At 39.8% G+C, this 18,570-nt stretch overlaps 2 protein-coding genes across 2 annotated transcripts; one reads left to right on the top strand and one right to left on the bottom strand.

Annotated features, from left to right (window-relative positions):
• Positions 1-757: 757 nt before the first annotated feature.
• Positions 758-2,317, top strand: LOC137953614 (transcription factor bHLH84-like). Its single transcript, XM_068801056.1, has 5 exons — positions 758-1,357; positions 1,433-1,693; positions 1,787-1,852; positions 1,954-2,019; positions 2,225-2,317. The coding sequence occupies exons 1-5, from the start codon at positions 758-760 to the stop codon at positions 2,315-2,317; spliced, it is 1,086 nt and encodes a 361-aa protein (XP_068657157.1).
• A 1,559-nt stretch (positions 2,318-3,876) lies between these two features.
• Positions 3,877-17,625, bottom strand: LOC137952993 (vacuolar-sorting receptor 3-like). Its single transcript, XM_068800157.1, has 12 exons — positions 17,034-17,625; positions 15,170-15,862; positions 14,760-14,848; positions 14,607-14,676; positions 14,433-14,516; positions 14,236-14,312; positions 13,900-13,981; positions 6,480-6,562; positions 6,337-6,403; positions 6,031-6,159; positions 5,826-5,935; positions 3,877-4,480 (listed from the first exon to the last, which is right to left on the bottom strand). Exons 1-12 carry the CDS (start codon positions 17,323-17,325, stop codon positions 4,382-4,384), a joined length of 1,875 nt encoding a protein of 624 aa, XP_068656258.1. The 5' UTR covers positions 17,326-17,625; the 3' UTR covers positions 3,877-4,381.
• Positions 17,626-18,570: the final 945 nt, after the last annotated feature.

The raw sequence follows: 18,570 nt of genomic DNA, 5'->3' as shown, positions 1-18,570 counted from the left end.
ACTACTCTTGTGTACTCAGTCGTTACTGTGAGAACGACGAGCTCTGGACGGTATGATTCTGAACGCGGTAGAGACATTGGTTAGGTTTCTGCGTCGACAGCCGACAAGAATCGCACTCGGCGGATACGGCCCTCCGTCGGATGAGCACAGAATGTCAGACCCTTCTCCACGATCTCTACCTCCGTCGATCTTCCTATAAAAATTCCCCCAACAGAATTCCCTCTCCATTTTCTTATTCTGCTACAGCACCCACGTTCTCTCATTTCCCCCCAAACGTGACTGTTCCTTCTTCACTCCCCTAAATCCCCTTTTAATCTCCCTTTTAATCCGTTTCAATCATTGCCTTAGACCCTTCTTTTCAACTAAACTCCCTCCTTCCATTTTTCTATTCTCTGATTTTAATTTCCTTTTCAGATGTTCTGAGCTCTGAGGAGACATGTCCATGTCCAGGGGTTGCTCTCTCTCTCCCTCTCTTTGTTTTTTTTCTCAGTCTATCATTGCCTGAACTTGGCCAGTTGGTGAGTTGTACTGCGCGTAGGGCCTACTACTCGTGAGAATTGCGATCGTCCTGTTGAATGATTATGAATTAATAATGTAAGGATAACTGTAAGTCAATTGAGCTGCAACATTCTCAGGAGCTGTTGGTATAAGTACGTCTCCGATCCCTTCTGCTCTCTCCAAGCGACCTCCTCTTGCAAACACATTCGGTGTACGTAAACCACACTGCACGACACACCCTTCCTTCTCTTCTGCAGAGATGGAGCCTGCCGGCGCTGCGATTTCTGAAGTGAACTGGAGCAGCCCCTTCCCAGGCAACGTGTCCAACGACGAGGCCGATTTCATGGCGCAGCTGCTCGGCAACTACCCTTTTATGAACGAGGATCCCACCGCCCTCTGGCCGGCTCACGAGGTCCCGAACATGGTGGGAGTTGATGGAGATCACTCCTTGTATGATAACACTACAACTACTGAGATGTTCAACTCTTGTACTCTCCAGAGTTGGCCTCAGGCTAACACTAACCCCAGCTCCGCGCATGTAAATTATTACTCTGCTGATTACAGTAGCCCACTGATGGACCTTTGCTTGGTGGGGGACGAGCCAAACGCCTGTCCAATGCTTCAGGACGTCACTAACAATCTCTTGGATGAACCTTTTTGCTTGAATGAAGAGTTGAGTGGTAACAGCATTCGCGGAGAGTACGGCACCAAGCCGTCGGAAGGAGTTGGTCTTCCACACCGGACTTCGCAGACTAAGAGAAAACTCCAGGTGCCTGAATCGGAGAAGCCAACCCAAAAAAATAATACTCCGGCCCACCCAGCGGAGAACCCCAAGAAGAAGACTCGGGTTTCTGGAGATGTCAGTATCTGTCGAAATGATTGAAGTTCTGGGTTGGTTTTGTTTTATGTTCATTGACCAAAAGCCTCAATGCAGGTTCAGAAGAGTACTGGGAGAAATGCACAAACCAGAAAGAATCAGAAAGCAGCCAGGACAGCTGATGGTGAAGATACCAATGCTGGTCTGAATGCGCAAACCTCCAGTAGCTACTCCTCGGAGGACGATTCCAATGCCTCCCAAGAGCTCAATGGAGGAGCAGCGAGTTCCAGCTCTAAAGGGTCCGCTGCACTCAACCTGAATGGCAAAACAAGAGCTAGCAGAGGGTCTGCAACCGATCCCCAGAGTCTCTACGCAAGAGTAATCACCATAATCCGGAAACCCATTTTCTTCTCTCCTTCACCTACATTGTTCTCATAAATTTACAGTAGCGCTCTTCTCATTTCTTTGCAGAAAAGAAGAGAAAGAATAAACGAACGATTAAGGATTTTACAGACTCTGGTCCCAAATGGAACTAAAGTAAGCCTACTGATACTCACAATATTCCCTGGTTTATAAACATCAATTTAGTTCTGCATTACCAGTTCACTAAATCCTCTCTTTTCTCGATTTTTCTTCAGGTTGACATCAGTACAATGCTCGAGGAAGCAGTTCAGTATGTCAAGTTCCTGCAACTCCAGATTAAGGTAAAGTGAACGGAAAAACATAGAATCAATCTTTATTGCTCATTGCATCAGAAAGTTCCTAACTCTATCTGGATCATTAACATGCTTCTGATTTATAGAACTGTGCTGATATGATCCGGGCAGCTTCTCAGCCCCATTAACTAAAAAGATTTGTTTAAAAAGAAAAACATTCCAGAATGCTGAGTTATTCTCTTTTTCTGTACAGCTCTTGAGCTCTGATGATCTATGGATGTATGCTCCTCTCGCTTACAACGGCATGGACATCGGACTCGACCTCAAAATCTCTCCGCCACGATGAATTAGAACTCGTAAAAGGAGTGGTGCTGGCAATGTGCTGTTATTAATTCATACTATATTTATATGTATTAAAGAATTAATTGCTATTCTGTAATGGTCAACTCAAAATAAGTCAAAGGAAATTCATTTTTAATCCATGAGGAGAAGGTCTCAGGATTATATTAATCACAATATCTCTTCTATCCCTCCCTTATTCTAAGCACCTTTTTGTAAGGAAAATGTAGATTAACATTATCTTTCTTATATTTTGTAATAGCCTTTGAATCATCAATGAATGTACATTTTGAGTCTTTCTGCTATTGATTTTTCACTGGACTCTTCTTTGTACTTGCAATTGAAATCCTGAATTCACCATTAGAGCGAGGTTGATAGATCAGGATTGTTACATCTTTTTTATTTGCCATTAAGGGATCATTTGGGCCATCACAACTACAACAATAACAACAACAAATTTGGGTTTCTAATTTTATCTCACGGGTCGGAGAAAAAAATCCATCGGGTTTCAAGTTGGGGACGGGTTTTCCTGATCCTGACCCATATATGGGACAAAAATATAAAACGGGGTTGAAATGGGTCAAGTGTACAGGGACAAGGTGGGAAGGGGTTGGGTTTAAGTCTGGTTTACAAGGACAGGGTTGATAGATAATGAGAGTATAAAATTTATTAAAAATATCATTAGTCATCAATGCCAAATAGAAAATGACAAAAGTTGCAGTTATATTTTTTTTATCTCATCCCATAGTTGTATGATTTAGCCTTTATTATTTACTTTCACAACCCTCGGGCTTAAGATGTGTGCCAACCAAATTCTTGCAAAGCTTTGAAAATCTAATTGACTTAACAAGTGAAATCATCTCTTTTGCTTGGAAAATACTTTTACTTTGAACAAACAGCCTAGATAGGGAACAAATACTGCTTCGGTTGAACAGCCCAGAAAGATGAGCTTGAAGATCTTACTGAGGAATCTGTCTACTAAGAAAAAAAGGGAGAATGCTCAGAATGATAAATTTAATTCTCAAGTTGGACTTTTCAAACCTGTAAGTTCCGGATTTTTCCTGAAGTTCAGCCAATGTCCATTTCTAGGTGTTACAATCAGAACTCATTTAGTGCTACTCAAGCAAGATATTCTGCCAAATTGTTTTTTGACTGTCACCAAGAGGATGATGGATGACTGGATAACAAAATGAAACAGCCAAATCTCACCATCTCCCGATCTTAACCACTATGAACCATAAAGAAATCATTAAGAAACTACAAATTGATGTGAGAAAACAAATGCATTTTTCTGTGCATTTACTAACGCAGAAGAACGCACAAGTTGAACGTTTATAAAGCTGAAGGATGAGAATATTCAACAAAGTAACTTGCATGAAACCAAAAATTCAAATGAAAGATAGGCATCCAATCTCTAGAAATCTCACTAGAAATTGATACTAATAAAACAAAGAAAGCAAAACTTTTGAAGGGAGAACAAATTAATGGGCAGGCACCCACAACAACAACCTCAAACAGTCACATTTAGCAACCCACATATACAGATTAGATTTAATGATATTAGACTGGAAGAACGGGGATTTTTTATTTTTGTTCTCAAATGTTTTATGCTTCAATACTGCAATTTCTTCACAAGCGTCTGGCACAACTGCCACAATTCATTTGGCTGTTGCGATATTTCAATCTCGCCCTACATTTGCTTCCTATGTTCAAAATTGTTCATCAGGCATTACAAAGATGATGGCAATAACAGCTTATACAAATAATCTATGGTGCAACACTAATCTAACATCCTAACCATTTTTTCTGTGAAAACATGATACAGTTCTGCCCGAGAACTGCAAAAAACCGAAATCAATCCCTGAAAACCTAATTCTTCAAAGCCTCATCCAACAATAGATCTCTGGTTGCATCTATAAAATCTCACCTGATCATTATTACGATAACATATTTGTACAGTAGTCCTCTTACCCCCAGTTGTAAATTCTTTTATAGGGTGAATAGAGGGCAAATAGCAAGAACAACAAATGCTCCCAGCAGTGCAAGGAATCTGGAGTGCGCACAGCTTGTCTCATGCATGATCTTCATGGGAATGATTTGGGACATCGCCTTGGCTGTCCAATGGCATGTACTGTGCCATAATAGCTCTAATTTCTGAATCCATGTATGACTGCACAAAAAAAAAAAAAAAAAAAAACAGTAAAAGAAGTGAACACAGGCAGGACACTGAATCATGAACTACAGTCATGGTAGCTCTGCTCTATCAAAGTCCATATTTTGTGTTATTAACTAGTACAAATCTCACACTCTTAACAGGTTGATGTAAGAGATATCTGTTAAAGACAGAACTTTAACTATTAGTAATGGTCATGAATTTTGGAAAAGAATTTGGACCTAAGTCCATCTAGGCTTAGGTGCACCCAATTTTTAATTTAACTATGACTAAAAAAATCATTTTTTTATTCTACATCAATTTCCTATTCCATGAATTCATGGTTGAAGTTAACTTAATTTCTGAAGATTTTCTTCATATTTCTATCCAAGTTCAGAATCATAATTATTGCTAACTACTTGGTATCAAAATTGGGTTTGGGTCCATCCAAAAAATGGTTAGTTAAAGTCAGGAAATCTCTTCCCAAGTAATAAGCATGGGATCTCTCTAATCGTAGATCAATCTAGGTTATTTTAACACTCACCCTCATGTAGCCCTTCTTTTTGGTTTGATAATTTTTAGGCAGGGTCTGACATATAGGTATCCACTCTAATGCCATTTTAACATCCTAGAGTCTCATATGGATGGCAGACTTGTCAAGAAAACTTGGGTGGAACGTTAGAAATACCAGAGAAAGAGATTTAGAGAAGAGGAGAAATGGTAATAGGGTGTGCTTTACTTGATCCCACTGATATCTATTGATAATTGTTCATGGAGCTAAGCTAAGAATTTTTTTTAACAATACAGTCAATTCACTAACAAATTTGATACAAGTGCAGACTCTACAACAAGCAACAATGCACAGTGCAATGGATGGGATCTATCCATGTAAATAAATTATTTTTAAAACTTATAAAATTGATATAGTTTATAAGGATTAGAAACATAAGGTTGGGATGGAGACAAGACTAATAATTTAAAATATTTTATTTTGAATATTTATTCTCAAGTGGGTGCAATAAATTTACACGAACTTTAGGAAAGCAATTAAGAATCTGTATTGAAGTGAAGTATTTAAAAACTGCAAAATAATAATAAAAAAAAAATTAGGTAACTTATCCTTAAGAGGGTCTTATCAGGCCACAAGGCATCTTAGAAGAAACTAGAGAGTTTACGGTAAAGTATAATCCCTAAGAATCGGAGAAAAATCTATAAAAATAAATAAAACTTCCAAGTAAATGTGAAATTAAGGGGATAATTATTATTTATATATTATAGATGAGTTTGTTTTCCTTCTTTGTTTATCATACTCTATCTACCTATCTATCTATTTTATAAACTTCATGAAAAGGAAATAACATACTCTTAATCTATATTTGTAGATGATATATGCTCCACCAGCAGCAACAGCCAACCCAATCAAAATCACCCAGAAAGCAGCCCATGCAGTCTTTGCTTCACTAGCTGCTTTGCCTGCTCCAATCATTGACCAAAGACACATGAAACATAAAACACAAAAATCTGAACGTTATCAATATAAACACTTCTTAAGGACTTAAAAAACTCACTTATGCAGGTGTCATGGTCCTTGATGTACAAAAGGCCCCCACTGCAGGTGCATTCATAGCTACCCCATGTATTACGACAGTTACATTCTGGGCATTGACATGCTCTCTTTTCTTTGCATTCATTAATATCTGTACAGGACCAAATAACAACAGAATTTTTAAAAATAGAAGTAAAAAATTAGCACTTGAGGATACATGCTAACTACATGCAAGTCAACTAGGAGGAATACCCGTCAAACATTACCAACATTCACCAAATAGGCCAAACCAGTAATTTCTTGTATAAGCTTATTGCAGCAAACTCACCATCACAATGGTTTATCCCATCACCCCTGAATCCAGCTGGACACTGGCATTTACTGCCCTCAGCCTCCTGTATACACCAAGCAGATACGAAAATTCCCACATTGTTGACTGTTTAAAACATAATCAACTAAAAGATAACCAACCTGACAAGCTGAGAAGGAATGTCCATCTTGAGTAGCATGCCAACAGCCTCCATTGTTTAGCTTGCATCGTCCAGGCCCACTTGCTGCATGATAGAATTTAAGAGATGCTAAGGATGTACAACCTGGTGGATGGTGATTAAGAATAGTACAATTACAAAATTATAGCCAGCAATGACATAATCCATCTAAGTCGGGCTAAGGAGTTTTCACAGATTGATCCTAGGCATCAGAGTCCACTAATGGAAGATGTAGAATTGGGTGTTGATGTAAAACTTACAGCAAAAGATTCATTGGTAAGATTTTCACAGCATAAACAGAAGACAGGACTAATGAACAATGACATGGAGGGAGGTAACAATCTGGATGAGGAAACAAAACAGCCAGAATATGCACTTCAGCTTCATTTAATAAAAATGAATGCAAGGGTGTGATGGCATTGCACAGGGATTATGAACAGCACTCGGAGGGAGAAAGGTGTTTCTAGTTCCTGCAAGAGCACTGCCAAAGTACTCTACATAAAATATGAGTAAATCATCAAATTTTCCTGAAGAAGATGATGCGGCAGTCCCTAAATTTTCATTTTGAGGCAAAAGACACCTGAAAAGTACAGGGTCATCATTATTCCTTTTTTCTCTTCCAATGATCATTGTCAATGTCATTCTTTAAAAAGGTCTTCAAAAGATCTCAACATCATAAGAAAGCCTACTATGGAAGGCCCAGTACCTGAATCTTTTACCCTCAGTCAGATCTATGATTTGCCAACTCCATAATGAGTTTGGTCTTTCTCAAGTAATTTACTGACTCACTAAGACATACATAGACATGCTAGACAACCATTCTCCATGCTGATTCATATACATGCTTTTTAAGTTTCTCGGATTGTGAATCAAGGAAGCAGACATTAGACAAGTTTAAGAAGGGGTAAAACCAGGAGCTTGGATTATAAGGAATTTCTATGTTCGAGTATTTAAGCAAATGGACTTCATAGAAGAAGAAAAAGGAACGAAGGGAGACTAAGAAAGTGAAACATATAACAATTGAAGAGAGAGAGAGTGCAAACTATGTACTTCTAGGAAATTTATAGACGCATCTACACTCAAATACACAGTAGAGAAAAATTAAATCAATACAAAGCACCTATTGCAATTGTAATTAGGGCTGACATATGCTGGATTGGGGGACCACATGATCTACATGCAACCCATTGTGGACCAGATTTTAAAATTGACCTACATACTAGTATGAATCGAATTGGTCCATCTTAATCAATTCCTTTTGTAGATCCACGGATCTTGCGGGTTAAATTGGCTGACTTCGAAATCCATATGCAATCTGTTTCCATGAGGATTAGATCAGGTGCAAATTAGAGTGAATCATGTTGCGGATTAGAATATTTTTTTTTATGATTTATTTTTAAACTTGAATGTAATAGGCAACAATTTATCAAGCCTGGACTTTCTGCAGAGCTCTTCCACCTGTGATCGGAGGAATAATCTCTAAGACGAGCTCAAATCATTGATTGACAACTGGAGTGTTCCTAGGCATAGGGAGGCAACTTCGATGCCACTAGATGTGTCCATGAAAAACCCATCGGTGCTGACCTCCACCACCATGTGGAAGTCCTTTTTGTTTTTTTGAAATGGTGCAAAGCTTTTATTGATGAGAGCTAAAAAGCAATACTAGTACAGCATAGGATACAATGAAGGATACAAAATAGGATACAAGTACTTAAATCCTCCTCTACAGGTCAAGAGAAGTCCCGGAACAAATAGTAGCTTTGGTGACTTTAGATTTGGCAAGGTTATCTGCAATTGAGTTGGCAAATTTGGAGATTTTGCTCGATGCAATGCGTGACTCAGCAGATAGGTCTGATATCTCATCAAAGATTATTCCTAAAAGCTCAGGGAGGCTTCCCCAGCCGATGACAAGTGCAGAGTTAGGATTAAAGGGCCACAAAGGTGTTACTTCAAAAGCTTGACACCTTCCAAAAGAGCTAAGAACTCTGCTTCATTAGATGAGCAGCAACTGGCTGGCCCTGAGAAGGCCAACAAAACCTGACCTTGACTGTTTCTGAAAACTCCCCCCACTCCTGCAGGACCCAGATTTCCTTTTGAGGATCCATCACAGTCTGATTTAAACCACAAAGCTGGAGGGCGCTTCCAACCAACTGTCGCCTGAGGTTTAGGGTAACCAATGTGGATAACTTTTCCCCAAAATTTCTGAATGGAGCTAGGGAAAGGGGGCAAGCCATGTAGAATGTGCACCCATAATAGTGTGTTGTGAATTACCTTTTCTATGACACCACCAATTGAACTGCTTTTGGCTTCAAATGTTCTGCTAATTCTTTCTATCACTCACACCCTTATTATGTTGAACCCCCCCCCCCCCCCCGGGTGCTTTGCTTTCCTCCTCAAGCTCAAGCTTCTAAAAGGAAGATCAAATCCTGGGCCAAAGACAAATTCAGCCAATTGAGAGAATGGGAGGCTAACATTCTACGGGAGATCAGTGATATTGACACCATCAAGCAAACCTCTGGACAGGATGATGACCTTATCGCTCAAAGAAAATCTCTCAAAACATCCTATAAAGACCTTGCTGCTCATGAATGTTTCAATTGGAAGCAAAAATCTTGTTTCCATTGGTTGAAAGAGGGCAACACCAACATGGCTTTCTTCCCTGCTGTAGCTTCTGCCTGAAGACAGAAAAAACATATTGGCTCCCTGCTGGTGGATAGCCAGATTTCCTCAAACCCAAGCAAATTACAGATGCCTTGATCTAACATTTTTCCTCCTCCTATAAAGACACCACTCTGCCCCCAACCTTACTTTCAACAAGACTCAACAAAGGGAGGCCGAGCTCCTGGAAAGAAACTTTTCTAAGCACGAAATTGAATTTGTTGTTCAATCCCTCCCAAATGATAAGGCCTTGGCTATTCTGCCGAATTCTGAAAATATAATTGGAACCTAATAAAGAGTGATGTTCTGGTCAAGTTTGAAGAATTCCATCATTTTGGTATCACTAGCACTTCAAATGGAGCTACCTTCCTTGCATTCATTCCAAAGAAGTAGAGTGCCTTATTAATCTTCTCTCCAATGCTTCAAAGCTTATCTCTCGAGTTCTGGCTAATCGTGTAAAGAAAGTCATGAACGCTCTAAACAGCTCTCACCAATCGGCCTTCATCTCTAACAGGCAAATTCTTGATTCAGTCCTCTATCCACAATCTTATCCATTACTTCAAGTCAAGTGGCTCCTCAAAGATCATTCTCAAACTTGATCTTGAAAAAGCTTTTGCTAAGGTCAATGGGGCCTTCTTGGATGATATCATGAAGAGTATGGGTTTTGGCAACAAATGGAGGCTTTGGGTCAACAATACCATGGTATAAGCTAAATTCTCAATCCTCCTAAATGGCACAACCATAGGTTTTTTTGGTGCCTCCCATGGTATCTGATAGGGAGACCTGATCTCCCCCCTCTAGACCCCGCTCCTCCAACTTTTGGGCAATACTCTTATGCTTATGTGATGCCTCAACCAACAAGATTCTCAAGATCAAGCCTTGCTTATTTTTTATGAAATCCTTTTCGAGCAATAGGTAAATTGGACCAAATCCTCTATTATTGGAATCAATTCCCCTAAAGAGCAAACTCATCAACTTGCAAGCATTCTAGGTTGTCAGTACCTTTCCTTCCTCATCTTGGCATAACCCTTTTTGCTACTCGGATCATCCCCTCCCTTTGGGATCCCATCTTGGAGGAGAGGCTACACAAACGTCTTCCATCTTGAAAGGTGACATGCTCCTCATAGCTGTTAGGCTCACCCTCTTAAGGTCACTTTAGTGTCACCAATGGCAAGGAATTTCCTCTAGAGGGGTGTTGAAGACAAATTCAGATTCAACCTTGTCAACTAGCTTGAGGTTCACATGTCGTATAAAGATGGGGGTCTGGGTATCCACAGATTAAAGACCTTAATCAAGTGTTGCTCATGAAGAGGATTTGGAGGTTCTCAAATGACTCTCTCTTGCAAATCATCTATGTCAAATATAACATCCTGCATATCTCCTTTCACCCTATATTAGCTGGAAGGAACTCCCTCTCCGCCCTTTGCCACCCAATCAATGCTCAGGTGGACAAATTCTGGTCCCATACCCACTTGGGGCTCCGATCTAGAAAGCGCATCAACTTTCGGGAAAACAGTTGGTTGGGAAAACAACATTTGGCTGCAACCTACCCTCTCATCTACAAGCTAATCAATGACAACTCCAAGACCATCAACCAAATCTTCATTCCGAATGATGGTGGCTGTTGGAACTTGGTCCTCAAAAGACCCCTATTTAATTATGAGACTAACCAACTTGCTAGCCTTCTAAACCCTCTACTTTGAGAGGACTGCGTGTGACAAACTCATTTGGACTGTTGAGAGCTTAGGTATGTACTCCACCTCCTTTGGCTATAACATCCTCTGCCGAGACACTTCACTCTCCCTCCCTACCCTTGGACCTCCGAAGACGCGTGTTTGATAATGAACTGACCAACTTACCAGCCTTCTAAACAACTTGCAGGACCTCTAGATTGAGAGGACTGGGTGCAATAGACTCATTTGGACTCTTGAAAGCTCAGATATGTGCTCCACCTCCTCTGTCTATAACATCCTCTACCTGAGACACTTGCACTTTCCCTCCCTACCCTCCTTGACTTGGAGACTTCCTGTGCTGCCTCAGATCAAATTCTTCACCTCGAGTCTCCTTAGAGGTAAGATCCTCGTGACCAGCTCATTAAATGAGGTATGCACATCCCTAACCCTTTGTGGAAGTTCTGCAATACCATAGCTGAATCTATTGACCACTCCTTTCATCATTGCTCTTTTCCTCGAAAAATCAGGTGCTCTTTCCTTAAGCGCTTTGGTATTCAAATACGTACTCCGAGAGGCTCCTGGACTGCATCAGCAATAGCTTCTCCCTCCATCTGCTAAAGATGGGAATCATCCTTTTGCAAATATCCCTTTGTAGCAATTGTGTGGGGAATTTGGCTCAAGCAAAATACAAAAATGTTCGCAACCAAAACCTGCTCCATTGGTGGTATGAGCGAGAAGACTGTCCACTTTATCCTGCAATGGTCAAAAATCACTCTGGAGTTTCAGGAATTCCCTGTAGCGGTCATCCTTTGGTAGAAGGAATTCATCTCTATATGATGCCTCGGCACATGCCCTCTCTCTCTGGATGGGAGCCTCACACTCCTAAAACACCCAAAGTAAACTATGAAGAGAGCTCCTTTGGCAACCCCTGTCCTACCAGATATGGCGGAGCAGTTTGGGATCACATAGGTCTTACCATCCTCTTACTACGGCCTCCTTGGTATAACAAACTCAAAGAAAGCTGAGGTGTACACCCTCCTTAATGGTCTCCCAATCATCAAGAGCAAATTTTGCGGCCCCCCTATCTTAAAGGTGACTCAAAAGTAGTTATTTCTTGGTCCAAAGGGGACAAGCCCTTCACTAGGCGATTTGACCAAGAATTCTATCACATTTCCGCTATGGCTGCTGATCTACAAATTGAGAGGCAGCATGTCCCTAGAGATGCCAACTCCTCTGCTGATCATTTTGCTAGATTGGGTCATGACCAAGATGAAATTGTAGTCAATTATTCTGCTAGTCAGGTGATGTCTTTTGTACTTTGATCTCTCCCCCTCAGTGACGCTTTGTCTTTGTTCGTTTTCTTAATAAAATTTCACCTTTAAAAACGTGAAAAGAAGAGGCCACGTTGAATATCAAGCAACCACAGAACAAACTGAAAAAATAAAGTGCTATTAGTCTCTACTCTGAAAACCTCCACTCACAGCCATGCATAAAGAAGCTTCAAGAAATGTGATTTGGACTAAAGGCTTTGGGAATTTATTGTGGTTTACAACCATCCAAGGCAATCAATATGTCTGGTACCAAGATAGAAGTAAGACAGCAAGTTAACTTAAAAAAGCAGATCAAGCTTACCAAACTAAGGGAACATCTGAATCCAGTATGTTCTTATCCTCTCTGTTTGAACCAAAGAACAATTCAACAAGAAGGAACTATGCCACTCAAATGGAGGTCTGGGCACACCTAGACAGGACCTAATCATTTTGGGATAGACTGATTCCCCGCGCTACCCGCCTTCCAAAATCCATCACCACCACCCCCTAGAGAAAAAAGTCTGCATTTTAACAACATGCATATGGAGGAACCAATCTTTTATAGGACAGACTTTCTGTTCACAGGGCTTTGTTCATAGAGAAACTAATTCTGAGCAAACTTATCATGAATGCCACAGACTGAAAGGCCCTTGTGGCATCATCTCATCTATTTACAGCCCTTCTTGTGGATGGGCATGTCTTGCCATTTTTTTCTTTTTTTAACTGAAAAAGAAATTTTATTGAGAGAAGAGAAAGGAGGTTATAGGCACCTTGATGGAAACCACACAAACAAAGAGCAGATCCAAAAAGAAACAGAAAACTAAGTACATGTCAAAAGATAAATTGGGTGATCCGAAATGTGAATTTCGGTGAGGTGGACTCCCTCCTTTTCCAAAGCGTTGGCTGACATGTTTGCCGAGCGTGGGAAATGCTTCCATTGTACATAGATCATCAATCACTTCAAAGATTGGGAGAAGGTGCCAGGAGGGAGGAGAAGACTTTTTCCACCAGCCAATAACAGAGGTAGAATCTCCTTCAGCAATGAGGTGAAGGGAGCTAACTCTTGCAGCGATGCGGAGGACATGCAGTAGCACGTTGGCTTCAGCATCAATGGAATTGGCAATACCTAATAGTCTAGCAAATGAGGTGAGGGTCCTCCCATGCTCATCTCAAAGAAGGCCTCCCAATCCACACCTTCCCAGGTTCCCAAGTGAGCAGCCATCAAATTTAACTTGATGTGCCCAGCCGGAGGGGGTTCCCAAGCTGATATCTAAGGGTAATGGGGGCTGAGAAGCGAGACTAGAATCCGATTGTGGCGAACTATCAAAACAAGTAAAGTCTTTCCCTGTGCTAACCCAAGCAAGAGTTTGATGTGCAATCCTCTCGATGACCGCCTCAGCTGTGGTAAAAAGTTGTTAAAGACAGTCGTTTCTCTCTTTCCAGATAAACCAAGGGATGGTGGCAAAGATGTTGCTCTACAGTATCTTACATTAATGAGGGCCCAAAATGCACATTGAACAATGAATTTTCAATGTCCTTGGGATGCAGAGATTGATGCCAAAGAAACATCTTTCTAGTTTTATCTGAACTATTTCAATAAAGTCCCCCTCTCTCTCTTTTTTGCCCTTTTGGTGTCACCTCACCTATTTGTCCCCCTTCTTGTTGATGGGCACGTCTTTCCTTTTTTCTCTAAACATATTTCAATAATGTCCTATAACACGCACACACACAGACTTTCTGAGAGAGAGATAGAGAGATTTACCTTCACAATGGCTATAACCATCCCCCTTGAACTGCACTCCTTCTACCAAGGGACATTCACAGACTCTTCCACGGAATGTGTCCTGAAAAAGTATTCTATGTTGTAAGTCATAATTCACAATCATCATCATTAAAGCTGACATGTACCATCCACCTCACCCATCCTACTTATATGCTAGCACCATGTCCTTCTCAATTTCCCCTTTCGTTAAAAACAATTAAGCCAAGGCAATAGAACAAGTCTTTTTGTGGGTGAAAATAATGATACATACTATACACAGGAGGCGTCGCCATTAACTTAATAAGATATGTCAAGGTAATTATCTCCATCTAATACCTTGCACGCTGTTATATTCACAATTTTATCTTGCCAACAACCACCATTGTTGCTCAAGCATTCATTTGTCTCAATATCTGCATTTTAGAGAAGAAATAATCAAAGAAAATGAAGATTACAAGCTCATGCAGAAACAAAAATACGAGGCTAATGAATTAAGACTTCAAAATACTAGTCATATTATTTCTGAAGCTCACCATCACTCAAACAAACAGCAGGTTCAGTAGTTTCCTCAAAACCAGCACAAATAGCCTTCAGTACAGCACCTTTCTCTAACTTCCCTGAAATTGCAATCCCTCAAGTACAAGTGAGACCACAGGTGTTAAAGTAGAAAACAAGAAGGGATATTACAAAGCAAACTAATGATCCACCTCGATACTGTCGATTATTAACAACAAGTGTAGGCAGTATGGTAACATCTCCCCTGGATCCCTTACCAACCTACATAAGAAAACTTTTTGTTACAATGATAAAAAATAAAAACCAGACAAAAGTAGAATGCACTAAAAAAATGAGACACCTACTTGAGCATCTTGCTCTTCTTTCAGCACAGGATTGTCAGCATCAGCATTTGGGTCGCCCATGCACTTCTCAATTTTCTTATTGTCAAGTCCTGTATGGACATAGAAAAGCAAATCATTAAAAAGAGTTTGCCAGAGCTCCAATCTTTGCCAATTTGAAGCAGAACCACATGAGCAATGTACAAAAGAGTGGGGTCCACCAATTTCAAGGCCTCACGTGGTGCTTGAACTAGTAACAATGGGTACAAGTACCAACTAGAACAGAGGCCATAATATCATTTTGTTGATAAAGCTTCTTTATAGAAAGCCAAACCATAATATCATTTTGTTGATAAAGCATATTTATAGAAAGATGAATATGCTTAAAGAGAAACAACATATGATTACATAATGTACAAGGAAAGCTCACCCACCAAGAGATTTGATAACTGTATCTGCACATTCCTTGTTGTACTTTTTTTCCTTCATAGGGCACCTTATTTGAAAGTCTGTCACATAATCCCACCATACCCAAGGCCTTTTGGACTCATTTGCAACCTTAAAAACACATAACTGTCTCAAGTTCTCAATAACCACGTCTTTTCCTTCATATCCTTGACTAAAGTCTTGTTCAGGATCAGGTGCACAATATCTCCCATGATTAATACACTGAGATTTGCATTGCTTGCTAATTGTGAATGCCTGAGGACAGTACCAAGTTATGTAGTGAGGTGTGAACTGGCTGTATCCGCCTTGTTCAAGTAACTGTGCTGCACCCTTGAAATCCTTCACAAATTGCATCAGCATGTCACACTTAGGCCCACACTCATCATTGCTGTTGGTCCACAACTCGTACTCCACCCGGTCGTCTGGGTGGGGCACTGCTTCTCTCCAGTCAAGGTTCACATTAACCATTTCCCCACTGGCAATAGCCTTCTTTAACTTCTCACCAAAGTTTCTATCAATAAGGGCAGAAGGGATGGTTATATTCTGAATATATTTGGCAGATGCTTCATCCTCTTGAGGCGAATCCATGGTTATTAGTGGTTCTTCGGAATCATCCGCAACAAGGACCGCTGAGGCTCCAGCATTCTGGGCATTCCACACCTTTAAAGCAAAAAAACAATCTGTAGAGGACAAAAATAAAAAAATAAATCCATGCCTTCAGCCCCAAGAATTATTCCAAAACGCTTGATCAGGTATTTATTACACTAAAAAAAAAATTTGAACCCAAAGCTACAGGGACTAATTGTAGAGAGAGAGAGAGAGAGAGACCAGAACAACCAAGGGAGAGTGATGTACCAAAACCAGTATGGAATGTTGTTTGAAAACTTTAATTACAGTCAATTACACTGTTATCCAAAGCTCAATGGGACTAGTAAGAGAACTTAAAGTTAGAAACTCTTTTCCATTTATCTTCCTATTTTCCCACTTCAATAAGAAAATCAGGAATTCAATTCAATGGGTCAGAGTGCCACTTACTGGTATCAATATGATCCATCAGATTCAGTCAAATGATAATTTACCAAGCCTTCACTCAAGTTCTCTTACAACATATGCAGAGCAGCTTGATTAGGGGTTTTCATAGCCTTTTAAGCTTTCAAAAATCAACAGAAATTTTCTCTTGAACAATACACAAAGTCAAAATATAGAGCGGTTGAGATCTAGACACTATTAACAATAAGATTCCACACTAGTATTCGGTCACAAAATGTACTCGTCAATGCCCAAAAAAAGGGGATATGCCTTGATGACAGACAATTCACGACCAAGCATGCCACTACAACCACTTGGTTTGGTTACTTTCACATATGAAACTACTTTGTACTAGATTTTATAGTTCGACTTCATTCCCCACCAATTCATAAATGAAATACAAAACTCCCGCTATCATACTTTTCTGCATAAATTTAGAACTTCTATCCAATTAAGAAGCTGAAGGGACATTCAGTTTGTGTAAACAAAGTTGTTTGCAGGTCAAACCTAATATAATATGGAAATCTGTACTCTTAAACAAGTAAAACATGTACTTAATAAAAGAATGACACTCTAACAACTTAAATAAAATAACAAAGACAAAACGTTATTTTCAGACTCAGGGATGACCGAAACGTCCTCTCTTACAACATTTCTAATCTAACAACCAGACAAATAGTCACGGGCCTTAGGGGAAAAACAACGCCCACGAACTATTACACTGAAGTAGGATTTACATCGAGTAGAGAAAATAGCAAAACAAACAAAACAAAACAAAAATCCAGAAAAAAATCAGGTTTACCGAGTTCATAACCCACTTACCTCCACGATCGACCAAAACGAACGTCGGCAGGGCCCCGGTCCTCGACTTAAATGAAATCCCGACATCATCAAAACCTTTACACCCCTTCTGATTATTTTTCGGGTAGACCACAGTCCCGGCCATAGACCCACCGTACTGCGGGATGCCGAAATTCCCGATTGCACTATCATAATTTCCTTTAATAGTTTCAGGAGAAGTTACAGCTAAGCTATTCTTCTCGACAATGAATCTCGCGGACACCGGAATCAAGAGCAAAAGAAACCCCAGAAAGTACCCAATCCGAACAGCCATTTACCTGAGACAGAGAAACAAGAGAAATAACAGAAGAAAAGGAAAAAATATGAAAGAGATATATGAAAGCAAAATCTTCCGTCTCTGTGTTTGGGCTTAAGAGTGAACTAAGAGAACACCCATCAGAAAAAAAAAAGACAAAAAACACGTGGGATTGCGAACTTCAACGAATGAAAGTAGATGCGGCTTTTATTCGAGTAGGTGGATGGATTATGATGGCAATGGAAGGAAAACAACGCTACGGAGCTGAAAACGGGGATGGGTTTACTGCTCTTCTGATCTGCTTTCACCAGCTTTTCAGTTTAGTGGTTTACCGTTCCAATTTATGGGCAAAAAGATCAGAGTCTGGACGATAGCGATTGCCTTGAACAAAAGTATCCGTAGGATGACCCTGTGGGAGGCGTGTCCTTTACATGCCCCTTGATATTTAAACATTTTGTGGGCCCCTTGAATTAGAGACCACTTAGATCGTCTGATTACCTTTTTTAGTGACATGGATATGGACGGAAGACTTTGATTTTGATGTTCATTTCTTGTCAAACATAACAGAATAAAATATTTTATATTATTTTATTATATACTCTATGCTAATATATGGAACAAATTCATTTATATATCGTTTAATTTAATAAATGATAATCAATTTATCACGTAAAATTACTCGAATGCCTAAGTGGAGAAGATTTATTTTTTCATATTAATTTTATTTAATTAATAATGAAAAATTAGATGATCAAGTAAATTTGACACCCCCTAGATAGAAGAGATGAGCCACCATCCTCTACTCCCTCTTCCATAAAATCTAGGAGGTGAGAGGGGATCCTCCCTTCATTTTTGTCTTTTAAGGTATGTTTTCTGTTGGATAATATGGACAATTGGTTGGAAAGAGCTGGCCTTTATATTTTGAACGGTTATAGATCTGAACCATTAGATCAAAACGTTACATATTTGAACTGTTAGTTCGAGTTACAAGATTTGAACTATCGGATCGAGCAATTACAAATCTAAACAGTCAGATCATGCCGATCTAATGGTCATATAAAAAACCGTTAAATATCTGAACTTTCATATCAAATCGATTACAGATCTAATGGTTAGATTGGGCATCAATGATCTGAAACATCAGATCAATGTAGTTATAGATCTAGACAATCATATCAGCCATGAGATCAAAAGGTAGTTTTTATAGAAGGATTAGAAAGCTCTATAAATAGAGCTGCAAAAAGAAATTATGAGTTCTAAAAA

Source organism: Aristolochia californica, unplaced genomic scaffold (assembly GCF_029961685.1).
Source record: "Aristolochia californica isolate CCGP_79_NKW_82.1479 unplaced genomic scaffold, dmAriCali1.0.hap1 SCAF_16, whole genome shotgun sequence".
In the NCBI taxonomy this organism is placed as follows: domain Eukaryota; kingdom Viridiplantae; phylum Streptophyta; class Magnoliopsida; order Piperales; family Aristolochiaceae; genus Aristolochia; species Aristolochia californica.
The sequence above is the reverse complement of the archived record's forward strand: the minus strand, read 5'-3'. Positions and strand labels throughout refer to the sequence as shown.